We start from the raw sequence: 27779 nt of genomic DNA on the forward strand, positions 1-27779 counted from the left end.
CTATCCGATGTAATAGCGTCACCTTGTCCGCAGTTCAATTTCTGTGACAAATTTTAGTGACTGTAATTCAGTAATTGTAGCTCCTTTTAGATTTTTTTTATATAAAATCGTCTTAAATCAAACCACTCGATGATTGAAGATATTTTCTTATTCTGTCGCCAGATAGCACACCGTTTCTCTGAAACTGTAAGGCATTCAGTTGTTTTACAAACGTGTTTCAAACATTATCTCTAAATGTAAAGTTTTCTTGGTTTGTACCGTGTTGTGCAACACCACATTCTATCCGTGTGTTGTCAGTTTCATCCTTAGTTTGTACTTGGTCACCACAACTGGTTTATTTACCCTCAGGCTCCCCTCTTATTGATAGGGGGCTGAATCTGTATCATAACAGCTCGGTTAACGCGCAAAAAAATTACCATGGTCTCCTACGTGGGAATCGAACGCCTGACCGACTGGTTTACAGTAGTGTTTGGTAAAATATAATATCATTGTTATGATAGAACAATTTCTTCAATTTTCCAGCACCAAGGAAAGTAATTTGGATTGAATCTTCCACTTTAGTATGCTAACATCGACCACTCCAGAAAGGCAAGGAGCTTCTAGGATTATCGGAATGAACCATAAATTTACTTAGCACCGTAGCCAGCCCCCATAACACCTTTCTCCAGGCAATATGCGTAGTCACAAATCACTTTCTCTACGGTAGCTTGATCGTTGCAATCATGGAGAATTGTATTTTCTTGGAGGCGGATAAAACATCCTGAATTCGTCAACATAGAGGTACTCCCCCAATTCTGTAGTGGTAACCCTATCGCCTGGTGATCGAAGGATCCCGGGTGCAATCGCCGGTGGAGGCACGTTGGGAAGTGGTTCGGATCCAACTTTGAACTGTAAGTCCAGTCTCGATTAGACTATCTGAGCATAAAGTTGATCTAAAACGAATTTGACAAACGTTTCGTCAATATAGAGCATAGAACATATCTAATTACTTGGAAAACCTCTATAGCCAAGAGCGTTGAGTAATGGACTCACAGTCTCGCTATCGTAGGATCCGGATTCGCGTTTTGGTCTGAGTTGGATGTTGTTTCTTTGTGGGTGTCCCTTCATTAATTTTACATAATCATTATTAATCGTTATTCTTGTCGTTAGTCATAGGTGCAGAAAAGTGACGTCAAATGAGAAACGCAAACAAAAATGTCGAACAACAGTGACAATAATTTTCATTCTCACTCTAATTTCTACACTAATCTGAACTTTCAATATTATTATTCATCTATTGGGTTGTTCACTCAATAGAAGTGAATGTAGCACAGTCACGGACACTACTTGGTTGTAACGATCCTATTGGAGGTCAGTGGGATCGTTATTACAACCCAGAAGTGTCCGTGACTGTACATGAAGATGTCCTTACTATTGCACTACTTTTTATTTAGTTAATGTAGAGGACGAAAATAAAAATAGTAGAATTTCATACTCTTTCCTAATGGCACGTTCTTGAGCAATATTTGTCGATCGAGTTTCGATATCAATATTTTACTTGATTCGATACAAAACTCAAAAGTTACCGTTTGTAGTAGTTTGAAGTCAGTACTATCGAATTGCTGTTGAAGTATACTGCATTGGGCTTTTGTAAACTCTGGTGGGTTTGATTAAAAAGATACGTACTGCTATTTAGAAGATGCGAAAGTAATTAGACGCCTTTACAATTTACCTCGTTATTTTAATTTGGGAAAGTTTTTGAAAATAAAACATGTTAGTGGACAATACTTTGGATTTATCAACGATGGTAGATATGATGAAAACAGAACGCAATTCAAATCAAGATTATATGTGGCAGCATAGACAAACCAAAATACGAATATTGAATTGAAGCAAATATTTCGATACTGAAGGCTGCTACTGAAATCGATGCTAGCTCGCCAGAACTGACAATTACAGGCAAATGACTGCTTATATGGATCCATAATTCGCAGGCATTTAATGACTATTCATATTTTAAAGGGACAAAATGAAGAAGAAATTGTGAAGTTATAAAATTGGGCAAGGAGAGAAAGTATTTTAAAGCCCTGTATGAACAAAAGTTCTCCGTTGGTTAGAATGCTTTCGTGTTACGAACCCAAACGTGATCCTTTACATTTTGAGCGAGCCCTTTCCCTGGGTGCCTGAGCGCGCTCTGCAAAATTTAGTACCTGCTTCTTTCAGCAAGGCTGTTCGTCTTTCGTCAACATGCAAGACTTCTCTTCCAGGAGAACTTGGTGCGTGTATTTTTAAAGAAACGGCAAACACCAGCTTCACACAGTTGGATTAATAAATGTCTGCACATGAAAATTAAAAAGAGAAACATCATTCTTCGAGATAGTTCTAGTTGACCTGGTACGTACAGTCACCTGCAATAAAAATGGAACACCTAGATCCTGAAATACTCATTTTCCTGCAAGGTGTTATGTGTGTTGAATAACTCTATGGCGATAAGTAGATTTTAATGGCAAATTTTCAATGGATACTCCTAACACCACCTCTGTAGCTCTGGTGCAGAGTCTGATGAAGATCTTGCTAGAAGGTTGAAACGTTACGTTTAGTTTATGTTTTATAATAAAATAAATTTCTGCTTTCGTCAGCATATTGAGTTTTTCTAATATGTAAACTGTAAACGCATTTAAATTTCTCTTGATTAAAAGTTCAATACTTTATATAGGCAAAAATAGGAAACATTTTGTGTAGACAAATATACAAAATACTAATCATGTTAAACCCTAAAATAGTGTCATTACCATTAAACTGTAAATAAACATGGCAGCTGATATTTTGCAAACTATCATTAACATTTTTTCCAAAATTCAGATGCAAATACTTTAAAAAATATTTTGAGTTACAATTATAGAGTACTGTTTTATTTTCACTGGAAGGAAAGTTACTGAAATTATTATAGTTTCATTAGCACACTCAACAAACATCTCCATAGTAGATTCATGTAGCTATACATTATGAGAAACAGAAAAATGTATATTTACATATATATATTTGCTTTAATCAAAGTGTTCGAATATTTTACAGGACCCTTTACTAGAGAAAGCCTTTCTATAAAAAACATATCTATATGTATGGTATCAAAAACCATAGAAGCAATTTTAAGCGTGCTTTTTTAAAATAAAAAATCGATTTAAATAAAAAATCTAATTTAAATAAAAAATAATCAAAAATGATTTTTTAAATAAAAATCATGATTTTTTTCCACCCTGGATTCCAGTGTGTGTCTAAATATTCTCGCTTTGTGTTCTTGCATAAGTAATAAAATACTAATAACAATATTAATAAATGTTATAATAATACACTTTTGGCATCAAATGCATAATTTGGATAAAGTTTTATTTGTATATTTATTTATTTACTTCCGTGAGTTTGGATTAACGCAGAACAATACCGAGGACCCGGAAATACAAGTCCTTTTGTCCACAAATGCGGAAATGTAACGCACCTCTTCACGCGGAACGTGAGGAAAAAAAGAGGTATCAGAACTTTTGTGCACAGAGAATGTTAATTTGATACGTTACGATTTTCGTACAGCATAGCTTCTGTCAACATCTATTCATTTTGGAGGTGCGAAGTAAGACAACGCTCTTTTCTCTTGAGTTAACCACGCAACTTGCGAGAATGACAAACTCGCGTCTGCGCGCCTACTCCGAAGGAGCCCAAAACTAGGAGATATGACGTCATGGTTGCCTAGACAACGTCCAGTATGGGGTTCGAAGTTGGCCTCCTCTCCCGGTAGATGCCTCTCTCGTACGAGCGAGATGGCTCACGGGTAAAAATCAATTTGGCGGCAGAAGCAGAACGAAGCACAGGCTCGGACAGTGAAGAGGTACGTTTTTAAGATGGCGGAACGGCTAAGTCTAGGGAGCCTGTTCTGAGTCCACCCAGCTTGAATGCGGCGACCAAAATAGCTCACCAGTCAGGGGCCCGATCACACAGCATTACGCGTCTTGTGAGCGCCCGACTAAATTAGGACGGATCTATCTGGGTCAATTCAACGAGGGCGCCGGTGTAGTTGATTGGCGTGAGATGTGAGACACCTGCATCTAACAGTGCGTGTGGATGTGGATGTGTGAGTGTGTGGCAGCCCTGACTCTGACGTTTGACGAGTGGGATCCGGACTACCCAAAACAATCGATACGATAGCCTGGACGAAGCGTGCAAGTTGCATTGTGGAGTGTGGCCTGATCGTCGTGCCTCGGCAAACTGGAGTTTCTGTGCAGTGTGTGGTGCTCCGCCTCGTGCCTGTTTTTGGATGAAAGACATCCGAGGTTTCGAACTATAGACGTAAGAAAAGACAGCCAAATGTAGGCCTCCAAGTCGATTTGTGTCAAGATGAGGGACAGAATGTCCATACCGAGGTGTCGCCGGTGCGGGGATAGGTGAGGGTGACCCCTGCCCCGATACCATCACCGTTGACATTTCACACCACGACCATCACCTTAGGTTCCTGAGCGATCAGCGGATTTTGATTGGACACTGTAACAGTCGAATTTCCGCCTTGATCTCCGAGCCACAACTTTCAGCGCACGGTGCTGGAGTGACCTAAGAAAATTCCACCCCATAGTATGGCCTCGGTTGCCGCTTGGCTGCCCTTTGCTCGGGCAGCGGCCATTGGGTGGGTTCCAATAGCCACCAACCCCCTACCTCCACCGCCGATTCCAAAAGATCGCCGAAAAGCGGACGACGAAAAGTTGCTCATCAATGTGTCAGGTCGTCGTTTCGAAACTTGGAGGAACACGCTAGAAAAGTACCCGGACACTCTCTTGGGTTCCAACGAGCGGGAGTTTTTCTACGACGAAGAAAGCAAAGAATACTTCTTCGATAGGGACCCGGATATCTTCAGGCATATTCTTAACTATTACCGTACCGGAAAACTACATTATCCTAAACACGAGTGTTTGACGAGCTACGATGAAGAACTTGCCTTCTTCGGAATTCTACCAGATGTTATTGGCGACTGCTGCTACGAAGACTATCGGGACAGGAAAAGGGAGAATGCCGAAAGGCTTATGGACGACAAGCTTTCCGAAAATGGTGATCAGAATTTACAGCAGCTCACCAACATTCGCCAGAAGATGTGGAGAGCCTTCGAAAACCCTCACACATCCACGGCTGCCCTGGTCTTTTACTACGTTACAGGGTTCTTTATCGCAGTCTCTGTGATGGCTAACGTTGTGGAGACGGTGCCATGCGGAAGCCGACCTGGTAGAGCAGGGACACTTCCTTGCGGAGAACGTTACAAAATTGTATTCTTCTGCTTGGATACAGCCTGTGTCATGATTTTCACGGCCGAATATCTTCTTCGGCTCTTTGCTGCACCGGACCGCTGCAAGTTTGTCCGGAGCGTCATGAGTATCATCGACGTGGTCGCCATATTGCCCTATTACATCGGCCTCGGAATCACCGACAACGATGACGTTTCTGGCGCCTTTGTGACTCTCAGGGTATTCCGAGTTTTTCGAATCTTCAAGTTTTCGCGGCATTCCCAGGGACTTCGAATCTTGGGTTACACTCTCAAGTCCTGCGCCTCTGAGCTTGGGTTCCTTGTGTTCTCCCTCGCCATGGCTATCATCATCTTCGCCACTGTTATGTTCTACGCAGAGAAGAATGTCGGCGATACAAATTTCACATCAATACCAGCCGCCTTCTGGTACACTATAGTGACTATGACGACACTAGGGTAAGTAAGGAATTTCCTTCTTTTTTATCTCGTAGTCTTAGTGAGAAAGTGAATATTATGTACTTGGTCCTCGAACAGTTGTACATTTATGCAGTCATATGGTTTTCCACTGAAAATACTTTTTTTGTATTACTTGGATCGTGAATTCCACATCAGACTTAATCGCAGCAACCAAGCTATGATTATGAATATAACTAATAGATAGAACCATTCGTGTATTCATGTGATTATTATATTAATTCAAATCTGAAGTTGTTCGAAACAAAATCTTACACTAAACTACACTATACACTGTTTAAAACATTTTATTTTACATTACATTACGTTTCGGTTTTGGATGTGTGTTACATAAAGGAACTAAAAGTATAAATAAATGTTTCACAAATGTATTAATTACCTAGAGTTTATAACTAGTAATTTTTGTGACGCTGTTGAAACTAATCATTTTAGGCATGTAATTTGTTCATAATGTATAGCTATTTTGGTAGTTGTGTGAGTAATTACAAATACATGTATAACTTGTGTTTATGTTTGTGTGTGTAGACAATTTTGACTCTTTGTATTCACGGCCATATTGATATTGAGACAGTGCATTTTGGAATTAAGAGTTATGGTCTAAATATAAGACACTGAAATTCTCAAATACGATGTGAAAATATGATAAATTTCTACGCCTAGCATGTTGGCAATATTCTAAGCTAATGTAAGTAGTTGTATTGTTTGTGTATGTAGACGTATAGCATGACTGTTTCGCAGTAATAAAACTCTTTTCTTTTTCCTTTCCTTTTAAATTCGCCTCTGTTTGCAAGATACAGTAGATATTTTGTGTTAAACTACGCAGACAATATTTGAGATTATTTGCTACGTTTTAGTCGACTGACAGAGTAAATATTTCATATTATTTTAAAAACTCATTGCTTGATAATTTAAAGATATTTTATTTTCCAAAATTGCACGTTAGAAAATTTCTGTTTCTTGTTTGATTGCGAACTCTTTTGTTGTTGAAGTTCTTGAAACTGTAACATACATCTGAAACCTTTTAAACATAATGATTGTCAAATATGCATATACTCAACTTTGTTTTATAATTATTATTTGATTCTCTCATGCAACCAAAACACACTTATGTTATGCATTTCTGATACAATAACTTGAAAGAATGTGTTCATATGTAATCTTCTATACATGAATTTTTTAGCATGCTTGTACAAAACAATGTACTTTTTCCTTAAAGAATTTAAGAAGCTTGGAACTTATTTGTACTTAAATATTCAACCGCCTTTCCACAGTCGAATGACCACATAGGCGTAATTAAGAGTTTATTTTCGGAGGTTTCAAATTGATCTATAATTATGTACAAATTATTTAAGTATATGCCAACTGAAATATTCGAAAACCTGTAAATTGAAAATTAAGCCCTTCGAAGGGGGTTTGATTGTATAGTCAGAAAGGGTCCAGACCCTCCTGGTTGCGCCTATGAATTTTCATGAATAGATTCTTAAGTTTTTTGAAAACATATCTAGATGTACTAAGTGGTTGGCTAAGTGCAACGTCAGAACAAAGTTGGGACTTCTGAATATCGAACCAAAGTTCTCGAGATTACCATGCAAGTAACGTAATTGTATCTCAGTTTACCTCGAGAGCTGTAAAGTGTCACTTTTTCCTTAGAAACAAGCGATAGAATTGATTAAATGTTATATATTTTTTGCTATAGTGCATCAGCTTTTGTATTAGCACGTGAGTGTCATTAGTGTCCTCGTTCCAATCAACACTTCACTGGATTCCAGCTTTACACTGTCTTTCGGACGGTCGAAATAAAAATAATCAATTCAACAAAATATTTTGGACGGAAGTATCTTTATTTTATTTTAGAAAATACGTTTTTTCTGAAATTTTATTTAGTTTGATCAGTTAATTATCGGTTGCTATATAATTTAATTCATTTGGAGTTTAGAAGAAAATAACTACGCTATGGCTTTTTCTTCCATTTTCGTCATTTTTGTCGATTTTCTACCTTTTGAGCTAATCGTGACGATGAGGATGAACAATAAACTGAAGAAATGGGTGAGATACAAAACCAATGCCCAAAGCCTTACCCAGGGTTATAACCTAGGACCTCTGGCTTCGTAGCGCATTGCACTGACCACTTAGGGAAAAGCAAATTGCTCTTTGTATGCTATATCACTGAGTTTATTGAACAGATGAAGATAGATGATAAACTGATGAAAAATTGAAGAGAGAAAGAAAATCTTTTATGTAATCTTATTAATATGAATTGGGCTTTCTAAGTTGAGTGGTTTTCTCAACGGGATACGAAGTTTGAGGTCCCTGGTTCGAACCTTGTTTAGGGCATGGTTCTATCATTGTATTTGTCCCAATAATTCAATTCATCGTTGCGATTAACCCAGAGATAGTATGCGGCGTAAAAGAACCGAAACCGAAAGAAAGAAAAAGTTATTATACATCATCTTACAACATTTTAAAATTGATCGCGGCGATGATGATGATTAGATTAAATAGATGCGGTAACAAACCCAAAGGAACCTCAATACACAGACCTGAACTTGAACCCAGAATCTGATATTTTGAGTCGGATACTCAACGCGCTCGCCCACCAAGGTAGGCAGTGCAAGGAAGTATTTTTTTAAATATAAGATTAGATATATTCACAAAATACTTCCTGCATTTTAAGAAATAGCAGCCAAGCTAGTCGCGTAAAAGATGAAGGTGATATTATTTTACTACTGTCTCAAATAATATTTACGAAATTTCACATATTTGCAAATTTAAAATGAGTTCTGTTGAATGTAGTGTAATAACCTGTAGTCTCAAAGTGAAAAGTTGTTATATTTTCTCGGTAATTTGTAAACGTTGTTGTGAAGCAATCTTCATGCTCAGACTAATTTTGACTTGGGATACACTTTCACTCGAATGGAATCGCAGAGGAATTTGTACTTCAGTAATTGTTATTCAATGGATGTTTTTTTTACGATTGGCGCTTTATATTAGAAGCATCTGTATTAAATAACCACCCAACTTGTCACCGAAGTTTCTGGGTTCGAGTACCGGCCCTGGAATGGCAGTTTGTGTTTTTTCCTTCATCACTCATCTAGTCACCACTCATCCTCATCGTTGCGATTAGCCAAAGGTGGCAGAAAAAGACGTTAAATAACAAAAAAAATATATAAATGCAAAATCACCACCAGTGGCTCTAGTGAAGAATTGAATCTAGATCGTTCAAATTTAGATTTTGAACAATAAATGTTTCGTTCAGTGTTATAGGATTTCATAATATTTTTGAAATCTTATCTAAATCGGGGTTAGGTGGTAGAAGAGCCGCAGGCTGAACCTCGCCCTTTAATAAAATAAAATTTAATTGAATTGAACATGAAACTCAATTTAGCAGGTGTCGCTGAACAAATTCTCAGTATTTTTGAGTAACTTGAATGTTATCTGACAATCAAACACGTACATTCAGTTCTTTGTTTCTTATTTTTTGAAAATAAGAAAAATGGAGAAACATGTGGTAATGGAGAAAATTAGATCAATAGTTACACATTCTTATTAGAAACCCCATTTGCTAATAAAAACTATTGTTCTAATTTTCTCTATTACCCCATTTGTTTTCTTGCTAGCCTATTCACTTAATTCCAAGCCACCAGCTTCCGTTGATTTTTCGATATGATACTGAATCTGAATGTTGTAAAGATCAGTTTCAATCTTAATATACCTAATAACTATTCCGTACACCGATACTACTACAACTAAAATAGTCGCTTGTAAGATGATGGGGTTCTTAATTGTTAAATGAATAACATAACAAGACGATCTCCATGTAGACACGAAATACCAGTCAGTTATTTATTATTACATAATATTATTGTTATGAGGAAAATTTAGAAAATTTAATATCAGAGTAAAATTATTTGAACTAGCTACTTGAGATTGTATTTCGTAAATTATTGCTTGTCAAAATGTATAATGCTTTTGGAAAAGGAAATATTAACATACTTTCAGTACAATATTGAATTGGTATTTAAGTGCTGTCTCAAATTTAAAAGTTAAAAAATGAAAAATAACCAATGACGAACCTCATGTAATGAGATGAAACTGATATTTATCTATTAAAAAATGAACATATGGTTTGAACGCTGTTAGACTTAATATGCTCATGTCGATCAATCCTGACTAAGGTTTGTGTGTTGCAAAATGTAAGGAGCTAACATGGTTTCAACAGTTTGCACTAGTACTTTTGTTCATAAATGTATCACTCGATTGTTCTCTTTTCCTAAACGCTTGAGGTCGAATTCATGAATGGGAAGTCTCCGATATAATTGAAAGTAGGTGCATGTTTAAATGGACAATGCATCGTCTGCCGGCAAATTTAACTGTAGCTATTTCGTTCTGCAGTTCCTAATGCGGCAATTTTTGTATTAACTCTTATTGTTTTTAAGTCATTCATTTTCTCACAATTCTCAACTAAATTAATGTGGATTTCTCTACATTAAATTGTTAATAAATAAATAATAGATTTCGGAAATGCTTGGAAATGCTATTTAATAAACTATATTTACATTCTTGTTTTCATTTTTCTCGTTTAGTGTTTTTTTTCTGCCACCTTTTTGCTAATCGCCATGATAAACTGAATCATGGTTAGATGATATTGATGAGGAGCACGTAGAAAGAAACACCCCAGCCAAGGATGGGACTCGATACCGGAAACTACGGTGGTGAGACATACAAATTCTTTTGGGAATTTAATACGTGATGATGCGGTGACAAAAACTAATTAGAATTAATGCTCTCATAAATTGAATACTAAACTCAAGATCTAACCACCAAAGGGTTCACAGATAGAGCCCTGGCCTGGATATTCGTTTGGATTTGTCCCTGTATGAATTATATTCAATCACCTTTCATCCTCATCGTCGTGATTTATTCAAAAATGTAGAAAAGCAAAAGTTAAAACCAAGCATAATACAAAAAATGTAAGCTTTTGGTGAGTGAATACCGTACCAATCTAATCACATCTAATAATTACAGTTTTTGAAATACTGATAGTTCAGCCCGATTGTAATTATTATGTGGCTCTCTTGGTTAGTATTAGATGTTACACTAATATAGTTTCAATGTCGTAGTTCTTGAACTGAGAGATACAGAACAATGAACTCGAATCTGTCATGCAGTGAAAGTTGAGAATTTGAATGAGGCAAATAGAGATGAATATGTACATTCACGATCCAAAAAGAGCCAACTCGGTGGCTGAGCGGGTTAAGTGGTCGACTTTCGATCTCTCTCTACCAGATTAGCGGATTCGAGTCTTTGCCAGGCCATGAGTGTTCATTGTGAGGGTCCCTTCATCCATTTAACATAATCACCACTCATCCTCATCGTCGCGATTAGTCAAAAGCGGAAGAAATGCGACGCAAAATAACAAATATGCAAATATTTGCTTGCATGCTGAACAGAAAGTTGTCTGTAGTTGACTCATGTAAAAAAAAATATAGGTGCTTGAGCAAGTTGTGGGTGAACCTTGCTCGCTAAATAGACATATTATCATCATCATTATAGCCAACATCACTAATATTTAGAGAACTCATACATGAAAGTAGAAAGATAGCTACATGCTTCCAGCTACGTCGATGTTTTTTTAGATTCCCTCAGAAATAGAACAGGATATCCCATAAAAGCAATCTGAATTAATTTCCGGTTTGCATTCATGCAAAGTAAAAGCCCATCACTTTCTACCATCTTATCTCCGAAGGTTTTTGGCTCGAGTTCCGACCAGAGCAATTGTTTGCTCTTTCATCCATTTCATCTGCCGTCGCGATTAAACTTAAAAGTAAATGCAAATTACAATTACCGATTGAATTTTAAATTTTGGGTTGGCAATTGGGTGTACTAATGTGGAAGGTTCACACCTTACAATTAGCAAATCAAATGCTTTGGTCCTGTACTTCTAAGTTTTTTTTGATTGATTGAATTGGGGTTTTAAGTCCACTTTATGCACACAAAGGGACCTACAGTTTAAATTGGGATCCGAACTACTATGTGCCTTCACCGTGTATCGAACCCGGACCCCTTGATTTCAAGGCGACGACGATACCACTGCGCCATCGGGAAGGCCCGTACTTTTAAGTATCATTCCGCTTAGCTTCTCTATGGAAGTGGATGTTTAAATTCGTTGTTCGCTTTTTTAATTATTGACTGTCATGCATTAAGTTGAAGTGTTTCAAAGACAGTGCTCCTATGATACTTTTCGAAAATATGCCAGTCAGAGGAAGGCGTAAGTTTGAGTCATCGAATCTCCAAACCTAGTATACAATATTTATTTGCGTTGCGTGGGGAAGCAAGTGTGTGCTACTTCTCATTATCCTCATTGTCAGTCATCGATTACTGAGAAACGGAAATCAGATATGAGAAATGTTGTTGACGTTTTTCGAAGGACCGGTCTCTGACTAGAACGAAGGTCATCTTGGGTCGATTTAGTCCATATTGGAATTAACCATAACGTATGACAAAGGCCGAACACGAAACCTTTTGCAGATATCGACTTTTAAGCTTGCGTATGGCGGCCTCCTTGCCAGAATTGTCAGCGTAATGCGCTACGAAGTCAGAAGTCTCAGCTTTGAACCATGGTCAGTCATTAATGCATTATTGTGTTTGTCTAATAATCAGTATTTCATAATTTATTCAATGTTAATATTAATCCAAGAGGTAGAAAAAAAACGTAAAATTACCATAATAGAAGAGGAATAGCTGCTGTGGTTCAATCGGTAGGGCGTCTGACTGCCGCGCAGGAGACCCGGGTTTACGGGGTGAATGATCTCCGGTGGGAATCATTTTGGTAATGCACCTGCGTGAAGCGGCTCTGGAGTTTACTCAGCCTCTAATTAATGGGTACCGTGGGCAACGGGGAGGAGGGGGTAAAAGTGGGCGGAGTGTAATGTTGATCACATCACCTCCACAAATAGCAGAGATTGTGAATATGCGGGAGCACTATCTCCACTCCCCTCCCTCCTTATATGCCTTCACGGTATGTTGGAAGGTGCAAGAGATAGCCTGTACCTTAGCAAAAGATTGATTGATCGATTTGGCTAATTTTACTTAGCTTCTCTGCCACTTTTGGCTAATCAAGAAGATGAGGATGAGTAATGATATGATGACATTGTGGAAGAGACACTCACAAAGAACACCCATGCCCAGGCGGGATTCGAACTCGGGACCCCTGGCGTCGTAGCGCGCTATGTTAATCACTCTGCCTCGGAGATTGGCTTTAGCAGAAGAAGAACTAATGATATATCTATATTTGAAATGGGAGCTAGAAGGAATTGAACCATGAAAATGCGGAATAATTAACAAAAAAATATATTTTTTGGCTGCATGTATGTATGCATGTGCAGGGCATAACATAACATGTGAGAAGTGCACTAGGAGCGGAGGCAGTTCTTGAAAATCAATAATGATAAAAATTCCTTAGAAAAATGTCGAACATAGTTACCGCTGTGGGAAATGCATTTATACTCGTGTTTTTTATTATTTTACGTCCCTTTTCTACTTCTATAGGTTATTCGCAACGACAATGGCGAATGGTTATTTTCTGAAATAGATGAAGAAACAAACAAAGTTAAAAGTTCGAACCTCGGACCCAGGTTTCGAAGCGCGTTACACTTACCAGTCCGTCACGGAGACTAGCTCGGTAAGAAAATGTCGAAATCAAGAAATCATGGAGAAAGGGACCTGTTAGCAATGTAGGTCTATGGCTATATAACCAAGAAAGAAGGAAAGCTAGATATATTTAACCATTTAGTCCTGTTGCATAAACGTACAACACATCAATGTCCCACAATTTTTTCAATGGGAAACTTGTGATACGTTAGTATTGAATATTGTATGATATGTTATTTGCGGCCGCGCACACATTCACACACACACACACCACACTTATGTAGGCCTACATACTACATATGCCTAAAGTTTCATTATGTGTTATCGAAAAAATGATTGTATTAGGTAAATTCATCGTATAAAACGAGAGACATAAATAATAAGGGCTCTATCTTCAAAATAAATTTCTTATGAATAATCTCTTTACATCTTATTTGTTGCTATTCATTGTAAATGTGTTCTTTTGTAGTGGAGTATTTACACAACATAGTTTATTTTAATTATTGTTTATGCCTTCATGCCATCAAGAAAGTGACGTTCATTAAAATAGTTTTGTTAGTAGTGTTGCAAGGTCTTATTAAAGTTGGCTTTTCGTTTCGGCAAGATCTTGTTTCAGGAGTTAAAAGTTCTAAAGAAGAATGAATGTGATCTAGATGATTACATGAACATCCCATACACAGGCTACACCAAGGTGGATCAAGACCTGAGTGTTGATGAAATATATTATGCTTCATCGAAAAGTTTTGCCACGTAAATTAAAATTACGCTTAATTCACTTGCGTGTTTTTCGTTTTCTTATATTTTTCATTTGATTTTGTACTAGTCTGTATTAGTGAATAGCTTTTCGTTATGGTTATAATCAGGGTTCAGTTTAGCTTTACGTAATTCGATTATGAGAATGTTACTAAACCAATCGAATCGTGTAGTAGGTATATCTCGTTTCATGCAGGGTTTTTATTACTTGGACCTCCGTTTTGTTCATCATAGTATCTTCGACAACAACAATAAGCGCTAGTGTTGGAATAATGATACTACAAATAAGAACTGTACCTGCAACATTTTAAACAAAACGTGTTTAAATTAAATACTCCCTAGTTAGGAAATTCTCTCTCTCTCTCTCTCTCTCTCTCTCTCTCTCTCTCTGTATATATATATATATATATATATATATATATATATATATATATATATACATACATATACATACAATGATGCATGTCTAACCAGGTTTGTTTGGGACTTCTAGCTTTGCAGCTGTGGCAATAATATAACCTCACCTCATCTGTTCAAATTATGCAGTTGGCGGATTAAAAGAAATTAAAATATTTTAACGACCGATATTAGTGTGGAATACATAGTTTTCAGGGTAGCTAAAATAAATAATGACACTCCCAATGCCGTTCAACTCCAAGTTCATCATCTATCGGGATGGGGGATGAGAGGAGGTGAAAAATAAAATGTCAGAAATGACCTAGATTAGTGTCGAGGCCATAGTTTTTGGAGTCGCTAAGCTAATTGGTGACATTCAGAATGACCACACTTGGTACACATATGACTTACAATCTGGAAAGAAACACTGTGGGGGTAAGACACCCCTGTCACTCCTTGGGGTGAGGGTGGGAAGGGGGTGACATGTAAAAGAATCGACTACGACCGATATTAGTGTGGAATCCATAGTTTTCGGGGTCGATAAGATGAATAGTGACATTCCCAATGCCATTCAACTTCAATTTCATCACCTATCGGGATGGAGAGAGAGGGGGTGACAAATAAAATGTCAATAATGGCCTAGATTAGTGTCGAATCCATAGTTTTTGCAGTCGCTAAGCTCATTGGTGTACATTCACGATGACCAAACTTGGTACACATATGACTTACAATCTGGAAAGAAATACTGTCGGGATACGACACCCCTGACACCCCTAGGGTGGGGGTGGGAAGGGGGTGACATGTAAAACGACCGACATTAGGAAACAGCGAATCAGCAATCAGTTGAATTTTCTTCGACTAAGATCGGGCATTTTCGAGTCACAAGGTACCGAGCGTTGTTCGCGGGACGAAACAAATGAGCGCTGGGTTCACCACATGTTGCCAAGACACCTCTGACACCCTTAGGGGTTGGGATGGGAAGGGGGTTACATGTAACACGACCGATATTAGTGTGGAATCCATAGTTTTCGGGGTCGCTATGATGAATAGTTACACTCCCAATGCCGTTCAACTTCAAGACACCTCTGGCACCCCTAGAGGTGGGGGTGGGAAGGGGATGACGTTTAAAACGACCGATATTAGTGTGGAATTCATAGTTTTTGGGGTCGCTAAGATGAATAGTGACACTCCAAATGCCGTTCAACCCCAAGTTCATTTTACACTATTGTTAGAATTCATTTTTTCCTGTATAATAGAAGATTGGGATAAATATATACCCAGGGAAGGCCGGGAAATCAGCTAGTAGTTAAAAAAATTAAGACCGGTAACGCTGACGTAATCATACAGTTCCATATTCGAGGCGAAGGGAGTTATACAAAAGCAAACCTGATCTGTAAAAGGAAAGGTTCTACGTCACAACACGTTTCCAAAGGTGATCACAGCTTTCTCCTCTTCCTCAAAGGAGCTGCCAGCTTTTTCAGCCAGCTAAAGTTGGCCTCTTGAAAAATTAAGTAAACCTTTTCATCCAGCGTAGTTGATGTTTTGGAGCGAGTTTAGATCCATTTCAATGCTACCATTTCTCACTTGAGCCTGTCACCATGATGGAGACAGGCTCAACGCACAGGCACAGCGCTCCACGATGCCAGTGGTCCCGGGTTAGAATCCCGGCCTGGGCATCGGTGTTCTTTGTGAATGTGTCTTCATCAATTTCATTACATCACTCATCCTCATCTTCGCGAATTGCCAAAATCTGCAGAAAAGCAAAGTAAAATTAAACAAATCAATCAATCAATTATTTCTCGCTTGAAAGTACAATTTTCAAGGCGAACAACAATTTCATGTTAAAAATTAGGACTAGGATCCTCATGACCTTAAAGTCACCAAATTATGCAAGAATAAAATATGAAGTTCTGACCTGAAATTTCCGTAAATATTTTCCAACAATAATAACATTCTTAATTAATAAATTGTGTTTTCTTAATGGGTTAATATTTATTTGAGATTAAAAACTGACAAGAAATAAGAAAAAAAATATTTGAAATTATGTATGACAATCTATTTTACTTTTAATATCAATACCATCAATACCACACACTTTTTGCTAGTTCACTCATGGATCTGAGTTGAAGTGCACAGTTAAAAGTTAATGAAGTCGTTACTGTGCAAATTTTCAAATGTAAGTGACAGCCTATTGTCAGCGGAGAAAATCTTGTACCTATCAAAGATTCTTTCCACTTCGACTGACTCAAGAGGAGCAAATTCCATCCACTTTCAAAAATATCTAAGTGTAAATGAAAGATCTTTATATCTCGAAAAACGAAGGGCCTCCCCGATGGCGCCTTGTAATCAAGGGGTCCTGGGTTCGATACCCAGTGGAGGCACATAGTGGTTCTGATCCCACTTTAAACTGTAGGTCCAATCGCGATTAGCCTTACTGTGCATAAAGTGAACTTAATGTTAAAACACCAAATCAGTCAATCGGAAAACGGAAATAATGCCGAATATAACCGATAAATTGTTAAAATGTGCTTTATTAAGTAGAGTCTGTTTTAAATTACTTTTTGCACAGAATGGCTAATCGAACCTAGACCTACAATTTAAAGTGTGATCCGAGCCACTATGTGCCTCCACCGAGTATCGAACCCAAGACCCCTTGATTACAAGGTGAGGACGTTACAAATACGCCATTAAGGAGGTTAGGAGGATCTCTATTAAGTAGAAAATTGTCAAGTATGTATATACGCTTAAAGCACTTTGATTTACTTAGTTTTTCATAATAGGAATTTCCATATATTTTAGGAACCCATCACCATTACAAAAATATAAAAAGTAATTAACTAACTAACTAACTCTCTAGCCTTCTTAAACCCGAAGGTTCATGGCTGCAGCAACACAAGCCTTCCATCTGTCCCTATCTTGAGCAAGATCTATATACCCTTTTCCATCCCTACCGATTTCCTTTAGGTCCATCTCAACGTTGTCATTAAAATCCTAAAAAAACACGACATGCTTCTTGTTTGTTGAACTTCCTAACATGCATTCTTATGGATTGAAACCGAGAATGTTCAATTCAAATCCATGACGTGGGTGCGGTAAGATATTAGTCGTTAGGTTATATTACTGTCAGTGGCGGAACCACAGGGGGGCATGGTGGGCATTGGCCCCAAACCTTGGACGGAAACCAATTCTAGGGGGCAAACATTGAAGTAAAGAAAAGTGAGGCCAGCAGAATTTAAGAGTAGCAGGACAAAATGATACTCAAGATGGAATTAGTTTTCATATATTTCTTGTATTTTTCTTCCAGACAGCCAAGAGCACCTGCGGGGGGGGGGGGGGAAAGGCCAAAAAAAGAGGCAATTGCCCCGCTCGATTTAAACTTTTATGCAAATAAGAATACGTTACGTACAATTTTCTTTCTCGCTTCGCTCGCAATACCTGATTTTCTTACAGTCTCATCAAGTTCAGAGCCGTAGCTAGGAGGCGGCAGGAGTCGAACTTTAGCACCGAACGATCTAAATAAAAAGGTTCTTGGCGCCCGTGAAATTATTTGCACCCTATTAAATCAATATTGTTTTCAGTTTGCAAAAATTGGATCTAAAAATGCTCTTGCTCGCTTTGCTCGCAATGTGATTATTTTCTTTAATGAATTGTAAATTACTAGAGAGAGAAGTAAGACCAAATATGTACATCAGCCTGTTGCTCCTAGACAGTTCTGTTTTAAATGTATGATATGAACAATTGTTTTGAGGAAAAGGAGCACACACATGTGAGATACGATTTATGTCATTTTTGCTCTTGGTTTGTTATGAGGTGGATGAATTGATTATGTAATGTATTGAAATACGTATTGTATGGGCATTTTCTTATTTTACATCGCTTCATGTTGCATATGTGTAAACACATATGTTCTATATGCAAGTTACACATGTCACATGTACAAAAAGAATTATATTCGTCATTTTTGTCTTTCAAAAATACAGTTTGTGTGCTTGTTTTCCATTATTAGCTAATGTGAAATTGGAAATGTTGAAAAATACCAATAATAATTATAATAATGCCATTATTATTATTATTATTGGCACGTTTATCCTCCTGGTACTCTCCCCCCAGACAAACAATTGTGGTTGTGGCTCTGATTACCGTAATGACTTCCCATTTGCTTCTCCAAATGGATTTCGTCACGGGAAAGCAGCACGTGTTAGGGTAAAACTCATCTTGGAAACCCCATGTCAACTTCCGGACAGATATCCAACATGTTTGTTATTTCCAGTAAGTTGGGGAAGAATGAGAAGATGTTGAGGGGGTTGATACGTGAAACGGTAGCAGGGTTAGATCATCTCCATGAGGAAATCCATGTGGAGAAGTAGATGGGGAAGTAGTTACGCTGCATTTCACTGTTTTAATGGTGAATTCATCTGCAAGCGAATTGCCAATTTTACCAAAGTTAAAGAAAGTTCATGTAGCACACTAGAATGAATAGACATGTGACATTCCTGGCTCACTCAACTGCTCGGCTATCACCGACGAAAATATTGTTTTTGCTGTTGTCTGTTGCAGACTTTTGTGTTGTGTTTCCGTTGCGAAGTCATGCCCTCTTCAAGTTTTTAGCCTTCGGTGACAGTGATACAAGCACGTGTTCCTTTCAGCACTGTAGCTGTAAAAACTCTTGGCAAATGCGGGGATTTTGTTGTTTGTGGTCGCTGGCCAGCTACTTTGGAATCCACCTGGCACGCATCTTGGGAGTGCATAAGTTTATCCTTTCAGACTCGCATTCAAGTTCCTTCTTGATATTTCAGTCTCTCCAAAAGTTTCTTCAGATAATGACGACGCATGTCGTCTCCTGTGCACTCTATCCCCTGCGAGAAATTAGACACTATGACTGAGCACAATATCTTTGTAAACGTCAAGTTTTCTGCACATGTCCTTGCATAGGCGGATAGTAGAATCAATAACATATACGTAATAATTTATAAATTATTATTATTAATTATTGTGAATAATAATAAATAATAACATTGGGCTTCCCGATGGCGTTGTGATAACGTCGGTGCCTTGTAATCAAGGAGTTCCGGGTTCGATACCGCATGGAGGCACATAGTGGTCCGTATTCCATATTAAGCTCTGGGCGCAGTCTTGATTAGCCTATCTGTACATAAGGTGAACTTAAAAAAACGAACTCGTACTATTATTTTTATTGTATCCTTGGAGAGACTCTTCTCTCGATACACAAGGTAACCTAAAAGACAACTGTTTTCGTTAATTTTTTTCATACTTTTTACCATTAATACCGAAATACAAAGCCTTTCTCATAATTTGTAATATCGTTTACCAAGGAAAATATGTAAATTACGGCGGGGGGATTTTAGCCACGAAGTTTGTTGTGTGACCTTGCACGTAAAAATCTCATGTTTAGAATTTGGAAAACCACATAGTGTTTTGATTGATTTGTTGTTTTAAGTCCACTTTATGCACAGTAAGGCTAATCGGGACTGGACCTACAGTTTAAAGTGAAATCCGAACCACTTGTGCCTCCACCGGGTATCGAATCCGAGACCCCTTGATTACAAGGCGACGACGCTACCACTGCGACATCGGGGATACCTGGATAACCACTTGGGACTATTTATTAGTGGTACAATACCGTATTAACTATCGAATTCTAACTTGCTTCCTGCATTTTACACTCAATTTCTGATGGAATAATGATTAACTGAAATATCTTTTATCGCCTGTCGTAAAGATAAACTTATTTGTTTTTAATTCGGTTAAATAAATGATGATAATTTACGGGGGTGTAAGGGGCGGCTGTTCGATTTGACGCTCCCTACACGACGTCCATGTGTTAAAGCAAACACACAAAAGATGTACTATTTACAATTTTGCCTATGGTGCAGGACTTTTCGGACACTCTGTGTTTATATATATATATCCCGTTTTTAAATAATTTATTATATTGTTTCAATTCAATTTCAATATTAAATATTCAATATTGTGCCGGCGGTCGGAGCGTGGTGATGATCACATCTACTCTACTATGGCGAAGATCGAGAATGTATGTGGAACCCTATTTCCACACCGCCTTTGTACCTTCATGGCATGCGTTAGCTTTAACTTTGTGTACATTTTATTTCGAAGATCGGCAATAATTTGGTAACACACCGTTCAGGAAATACCTATGTGCGTTAGGACGTTAATAGTGTTGTCGAAGACTTTTTTAGTTGGGGCGAAAGCAATTTTTATACGAGGCTCAAGGGAATATTTTCGTGGAAACAGTTTGGAGACACCGGCTCAACGGCAACGAGGGCGCTTGAAACTGAACGTTTACAAACCAAGCTGTTTTGACTTTCCTGTGAAGTTAGTCGACAACATTGACCATGACAATACATTCTAATATATACTCATATTCACGGACGAAGCTACCTTTCATATTTTGAGACGTGTCAACAACTCGCATTTGAAACTCAAAATACCATCATACAATCCATGAATATGTGAACATCCGTGAACATTCTAAAAATCATCGCGTGTGATGTTCATTACATGTGGTGAAGTGTTCGGGCCATTCTTTTCACCCTGTGACTACGAACGCTTACATGGATATGCTGGAGTAGGGGAGACTGTTGTACCTTGAGCATAGTGTACCTTGGAACATTTACTGTTTCTGATTCTTACTGCCACGTAGCGGGCTCAAATTCAACTAAGTTGTAGATAATGTTGATAGGTAGGGCTGGTATAGTTCTTGGTTTGTTTTGTTACATAGCGTGAGTCCTCTGGATGAAACAAATCTTTCAGTGCAAAAAGTAAATATTTTATTGATCGTAATTCGTGTTCTAACCAAGAAACGAAATCGTGTTTGCGAGAATCATCATGTACAGCGTGTTCCTTATCCTCTGGTGAGTATATACGTATGCTAACTTCAGTAATTTATTGTAACCTGCAGCTTAGGAAACCAAATTTGTTGAAATGCGCGTCCTCTTGTACCTTGGAGCACACATCAACATGTACCATGGAACATGTTCATATAGACATTAATTTCTGACGCCTTCATTCCCTTTTACACGAAGTACTTTATTACTGCACGGTGTTCAATTTCCTTAACTTTTCACTATTCTAACGCCTACTCTGCTGTTCCTGCCTCCCGACACAACACTGCAGCCATCTGTCGGCCATTCTTATAACATTTCAAACCACCCTCGTACTTGTAATACTGGATTATAATGGCAAAAAAAATTAGCTTTATTTAAGTTTTATTTTACAGCCATATTTAAACCTACATTTCTGTATTCCAAGGTATATGAGGGTATGTTCCATGGTACATGACCATGTTGTACCATGGAACACTTTACATATCATTACATTTTCTTTTTTTATCCTTAATAGGACTTTAAAACAGCAAAATAAAAACAGGAAGTTGTAAAGAAATCTTCAATAGATATTGCCAATATTTCTTCACTTAAGAAAGTCAATACCTAAAAAGGGCTTCCCCGATGGCGCAGTGGTAGCGTCGTCGCCTTGTAATCAAGGGGTCCCGGGTTCGATACCCGTTGGAGACACATAGTGGTTCGGATCTCACTTAAAACTTTAGGTCCAGTCCCGATTAGCCTTGCTGTGCATAAAGTGGACTGAAAACACCAAATCAACCAACCAACCAACATAAATACCTAAAATTTAAAAAAATAAAATGTAAAAAGTGTTCCATGGTACAACGGTCTCCCCTACTACGTAATATCACAGCTGGAACATCACTACTACCGAACGTCACAATCTTACTGGGGGTTGATTAACCCTAACTACATAGATGCGTTGGCCGTGGAGGATCAGTTTTTTGGCCACATCGACGTCCTGATCTGACACCCTTAAGATTCATTACGTACGTGTATGCTTTTGACAGACCGTGTTTACGCATCATGGTTGAACTTTCACAATTAATGTTGGAATTACTGGAACAACAACACCTTAAATGGTGGCGAAAAACTGAATCCTGACTAGATACTGTACATGCCTAATGCAGCACACATTGACTTTTTCATTTGGTTTAAAAGTTTGTGCATATGCCATAAAACAGTCGGATATGCTATGTGGTATGGTACAGATGGAAAAGTCATTTACTATTCGTAGCTGTGGCCACCCCGATTTCGCAGTGGTAGCGTCGTTGCCTTGTAATCAAGGGGTCCCGGGTTCGATACCCGGTGGAGACACATAGTGGTTCGGATCCCACTTTAAGCTGTAGGTCCAGTCCCCATTAGCCTTAATGTGCATAAAGTAGACTTAAGACAGCAAATCAACCAACCAACCAACTATTTATTCATCGCTGAAATTCGTTAAATAATTTGCAACTACCCTCTACTGTTAGATGCGTGGTGCATGCTAACAATCGCTCATGATTTTAGAGCACCTAAATTTTTAGTGGCAGAAATTACGGCGTGACATTCGCTGAAATAGATGCAGCATGACGAGAGTACAGTTTTTTTCTAGGCGTGTGACGTAATGATGTAGAAGAAGAGCGAGCGAGTCTGAGAGGTGACGTAGCTAACTTTAGACAACTGAATGCGCTTCTCCGTCTCTGTGGAATGACTACGACCAAGGCGTCTGTCTGACAGGACACGTGTGCGAATCGGGTTAGGTACTCTGGAAGTATCCGAATATTTCTTATTGTTTCTTAGGTCCATTTATGGCCTCTTATAAGACGCTATTGGAAGGTGTCCTGTCTACGGACGAGATGGAGGATGCGAGGGGTCTCCTGTGGTTCTAACCAATGGCGTGTGAAGGAATTTGCAAAGGAGGATATGGCAGTTGAGGGATTAAATTTTATCTTTAATATCTCATCTTTTCTGCAAGGCCTCTCCGATGGCGCAGTGGTAGTGTCGCCGCCTTGTAATCAAGGAGTCCCGGTTTCGATACCCGGTGGAAGCACAAGTGGTTCGGATCCCAATTTAAACTATAGGTCCAGTCCCGATTAGCCTTACTGTGCATAAAGTGGACTTAAAACACCAAATCAATCAATCAATCATCTTTTGTGCATTGATGATGGAAAGTGTATTTTTGTGAAAATTAATTTCTTTAAATTTCAATATGAATTTAAATTATTAACATAGACGTTTTGAAAGTAATATAAAAGTGATACCACACTATTAAATTTTGAAAACCTGATTATTATTATGTTATCACCAACTTCATACAGAGAAATATGCAATTTATTACATAGCATTAATTAATACTCCAAAAGGTGTTACACTCTGAGCCCACAAGAGAAATACGATTTTTTCTACATTATTATTTACTTTGTTTTGAATTTTCTTCTTGAAAAAATTGAGCAAATTTTTAAGAACACGAAGTAAGTGTCAGTATAAAATACTTTTCCAGGAAGAAATGTTATCCGTGTGCTCGATGATGAAATTCTTTGGTTAAAAATCCATCCTTCATATGACAGTTATATGTATGTGTATGTGTGTGTGTGTATGTAGTAGTTTGACATCTTGGGCAAGAAGATAATATAGAAGATAAAGGAATGCGAGTAATGTCAAAGAGCAAATCATAGACCGGAAATGACCAATAACAGCAAAAATTGGAAATAATGTGGAAGAATTCCTTTAGGGAAGAAGAATTGTAAGATTGGAAGTCTCGCTGCTGCTTCAGGCAACCTTCCTTCCGAGATACATTTCTATCATCGATTTATTTCTTCCTACATCTTTCTTTGCATAGCCGCTGTCCAACATTGCTTGTACTTTTCTTTTTCCTGGAATTACCTGCATTGTTGTTTCCCGATAGTATTTTCCCAGAACCGTAACTCACGGAGGTTATTCCGTGCAGTTTGCATCTCTTACTAGAGATGGTCAAAAATTTTCGAACTCAGATTTCCCGGTTCCGAACATATCCGGATCCGATGAGAACCAGCCAGAACCAAAAATCGGATATCGGGACTCGAAACAGAAATATGGGTACTCGTATCCGGAACCGAAATTCAGATACCGAGGATTTCGGGTACCCGGATCAATTATGAACCGGAACTAAGATATTACAGGATCCAGATCTGGCCATAACTACTTCTTGCATCACTGAGGTTCGAAACCTCTTTTCATTCGTTGGGCATAACGCATTCTAGAAAAAGAATGGTGCCCCGACCTGTCTATAAACAATGGTGCCACCAATTCACTATTTTTAGTTTATTAGTGCCCCGAAACGTAATATTCTCATTTCACTTTCTAAATTAGGAACTATAAAAGCTTGCTCATTTTCCGTGTGGCAGCTCTGTAAGTGCTCTAGACGATCAGTTGTAGCATACGTGTTTCAGGGCGAGATGAAACGATTTCGCTGCTCTCAAATTTGTTGGGCTATTTATAGGCAGTACATGACGTCGTAAACGAGACATAACGTTACGGTGTAACGCTTTCATCGTGACATCCAGGCATTGCATTTTGTCACGTCCGATACTGTGCTTCACTAAAATATCGTGGTCATAATCGCGAGGTCAAGAGTACAAGTTGTAAATGGCTGGGGCCCCTTTTGCAAATTTGAACTAAAATTTCATAGAATGGCATAATGGTAACTCCTTAGAGTAATGTGTAATCTGGAACCACATCGTTTGGAACATCTGTTGCGAGAGCTGTTTAATGCACAATAACGAGGCATTTTAATTTTTTGTCATTAGTTTATGAATTTATATATTGTAGAAGTTTCATAGATATGTTCGTGTTTCATAATAATTATAATTAGTTTTCTCAAATATGCAGTGCATTCTGCCAGGAACACACACGTTCTATGAAAAGTGACATAGCTACAATCAACCACATTATGCAAGAAGTAGTTATGGCCAGATCTGGATCCTGTAATATCTTAGTTCCGGTTCATAATTGATCCGGGTACCCTTTTATCTTATTTTTTCTATATACAGGGTGTCATTTTAATGGGGCCCACGGACCACGGAAACTTACAGAGGACATCAAAGCAAACAACGTTTCTCAGTAACAGTTTTCTCGTTGGTGCGTAGTTTCGGCGCTACAGTTGCCCAAAAAAGCCCGTTTTGCCGCCTGAATACTGGCAACCACACGCAACATTTGATTGCATTTGTGACGTCATATCCCGTCGTTAAGCGATGCGTTCCAGGGTTGCCAGGAACACACACGTTCTGTGAAAAGTGACATAGCTACAATCAACCACATTATGTACCGTATTACAAAACGTGTAAACAGGAAGTAAAAAAAAAACGATACGAAAAATGGTAGAAAGAGAATATAATTTAAGTGGAAGTGGTCATATCGAATTTTGTCTCAGCTTGCATGTCAAATATTTGCAAATCTAGTTCCCAAGTTGACATCTACAATTTAGTCTATCCACTTCGTCCTTCTGATACTAATTGTCTGTGACACTCTGAACAGATGACAAAATAGAAATGAAAGAACTCAAAATTCCAAAGGTAAGCAACACATGATATAATGTATATTCAGAGCATTATGAGGCAAGTGACAAAAATGGTTGAAAATACAAGAATATAAGTACTAGTTGTAATACAAGCTCTCCGACGACTGTGTTTATCTATGCATGGGATACACATGTAATAGTTTGCAACTGTGAACAGGGCAGTATATTCGCTACTGATTCATAATTAGATTGTTACTGTGGTTGTACAGTCACGGACACTTCTGGCTTGTAACGATTACATTGTCTCCCAATGGGACCGTTACAACCGAGAAGTGTCCTTGACTGTACGTGTTTTAGCCATAATGTAACAACGTGAACCTCGGATTCTTCCGATATCAGCACAAATGTACCACAAGGCATCTGGACACAAACCTATAGATACCAACCTTCCAACAAGATTTGCAAATATTTGACATGTAGCGGGGCGTAAACAGCCAGATGTAAGCTGTAATTCGAATAAAATTTATTATTGTTGATATTTGACATGTAGGCTGAGACAAAATCCGGTATTGACACTTCATTTTGCATACGTTTTTACGTTTTCTCATATCGTTGGTCACTTCCCCCTTCCCCTGAGATGACTGCTGAGTCTGGCTGGTAGGCTATGATGTTCGGCCTACTGGACGCGTTTCTCGCTTCGTTTTACAGCTAATAATGTGGTTGGTAGTTTGTAATTTTTCACAAAATGGGTGTGTTCCTTGCAACCCTGCCGTGCGCTGTTTCGTCGCAGGAAATGACGATACAGATACAATCAAATGTTGTGTTGGGTTGCCAGCATCCAGGCGGCAAAACGGTCTTTTTTGAACGGCTGTAGCCTCAAATCGACGCACCAACGAGAAAAATGTTACTGAGAAAAGTTGTTTGTCTTGATGTCCTCTATACGAATCTGTGGTTCTTGGGAGCCATTAATATGACACCCTGTATAATCTTTAGTGGCGAGGAAGATAACTGTCAATTAGATAAAATAATCCCATGCGATCCATAACTTTAGAACCTTTGATAACACAACGCGTTCGTTTTTTCCCCCAAGAAAGTGATATTATTGTTTTTAAAAACTGACTATCCGAGGATTGGCAAAATTTAGCCACATTTACGTGGGATGTTTCATGAGTACAAAAATTGAAACTGACTATTATTTCAAGTGATCGTTCCGAAAATCATAACTTCAAGGAGTACTGTGTTTCCAAAACAGAAGTCTCTTTTGACATAATAAGAGTTTTTGTTACAAATATGTGTGATTTAAACATAATGTAAAAACAGAATGTAACGCATTGGTATACATTTTAAAACACAATGTTGATTCTATGGTTCAGAGGAATTTATATCATAACCAGCAATATACTGTATAATAGGTACATAGCCAGAGGCTCCCGGATGGCGTGGTAGATAACGTCATTGCTTTTTAATCGATGAGTCACAGGTTTGTTACCCGGTGGAGGCACATAGTGGTTCCGATCCCACTTTAAGCTATAGCGCAGTCCTGATTAGCTTATCTTTGCATAAGGTGGACTTAAAAACAAACTCTATAGATATTTGTTATTAAATGTTTGCAGGAGCTTCAACGTGAGCCCTAGATAATCAGAAATGAACTAAAAATATTGGTATTTTAACTAAAAAAGCAAGGCTTGGTCTAGGCATGGCCTTTGTCTTTGCTTTTATCCTTTTATCCTCATCTTGATTGATCTGAAGAGAGAAAAATCGATCTAAAATATGAGAAATCTAAACACAAATAGATACCCAGCAATTTTCTGTCTTTAAATATATTTGTGTCTGTGTGCCGTATAAACTTAACCGGTATTTCAGCGTGCATGTAACATCCGCTTCAATTCTG

General features: G+C 38.2%; 1 protein-coding gene across 3 annotated transcripts in view; it reads left to right on the top strand.

Annotated features, from left to right (window-relative positions):
- The first annotated feature begins 3819 nt into the window (after positions 1-3819).
- Shal (Potassium voltage-gated channel protein Shal) overlaps positions 3820-27779 on the top strand; it is a 461000-nt gene continuing 437040 nt past the window's right edge. For all 3 annotated transcript variants that reach the window (XM_083117318.1, XM_083117319.1, XM_083117320.1), the window contains exon 1: positions 3820-5713. In XM_083117318.1, the coding sequence (XP_082973444.1) occupies positions 4599-5713 (1115 nt within the window). In that variant the 5' untranslated portion in view covers positions 3820-4598. The remainder of the gene's footprint in view (positions 5714-27779) is intronic.

The sequence above is a fragment of the Lepisma saccharinum genome, chromosome 2, assembly GCF_977018435.1.
Source record: "Lepisma saccharinum chromosome 2, izLepSacc3.1, whole genome shotgun sequence".
Lineage (NCBI taxonomy): Eukaryota > Metazoa > Arthropoda > Insecta > Zygentoma > Lepismatidae > Lepisma > Lepisma saccharinum.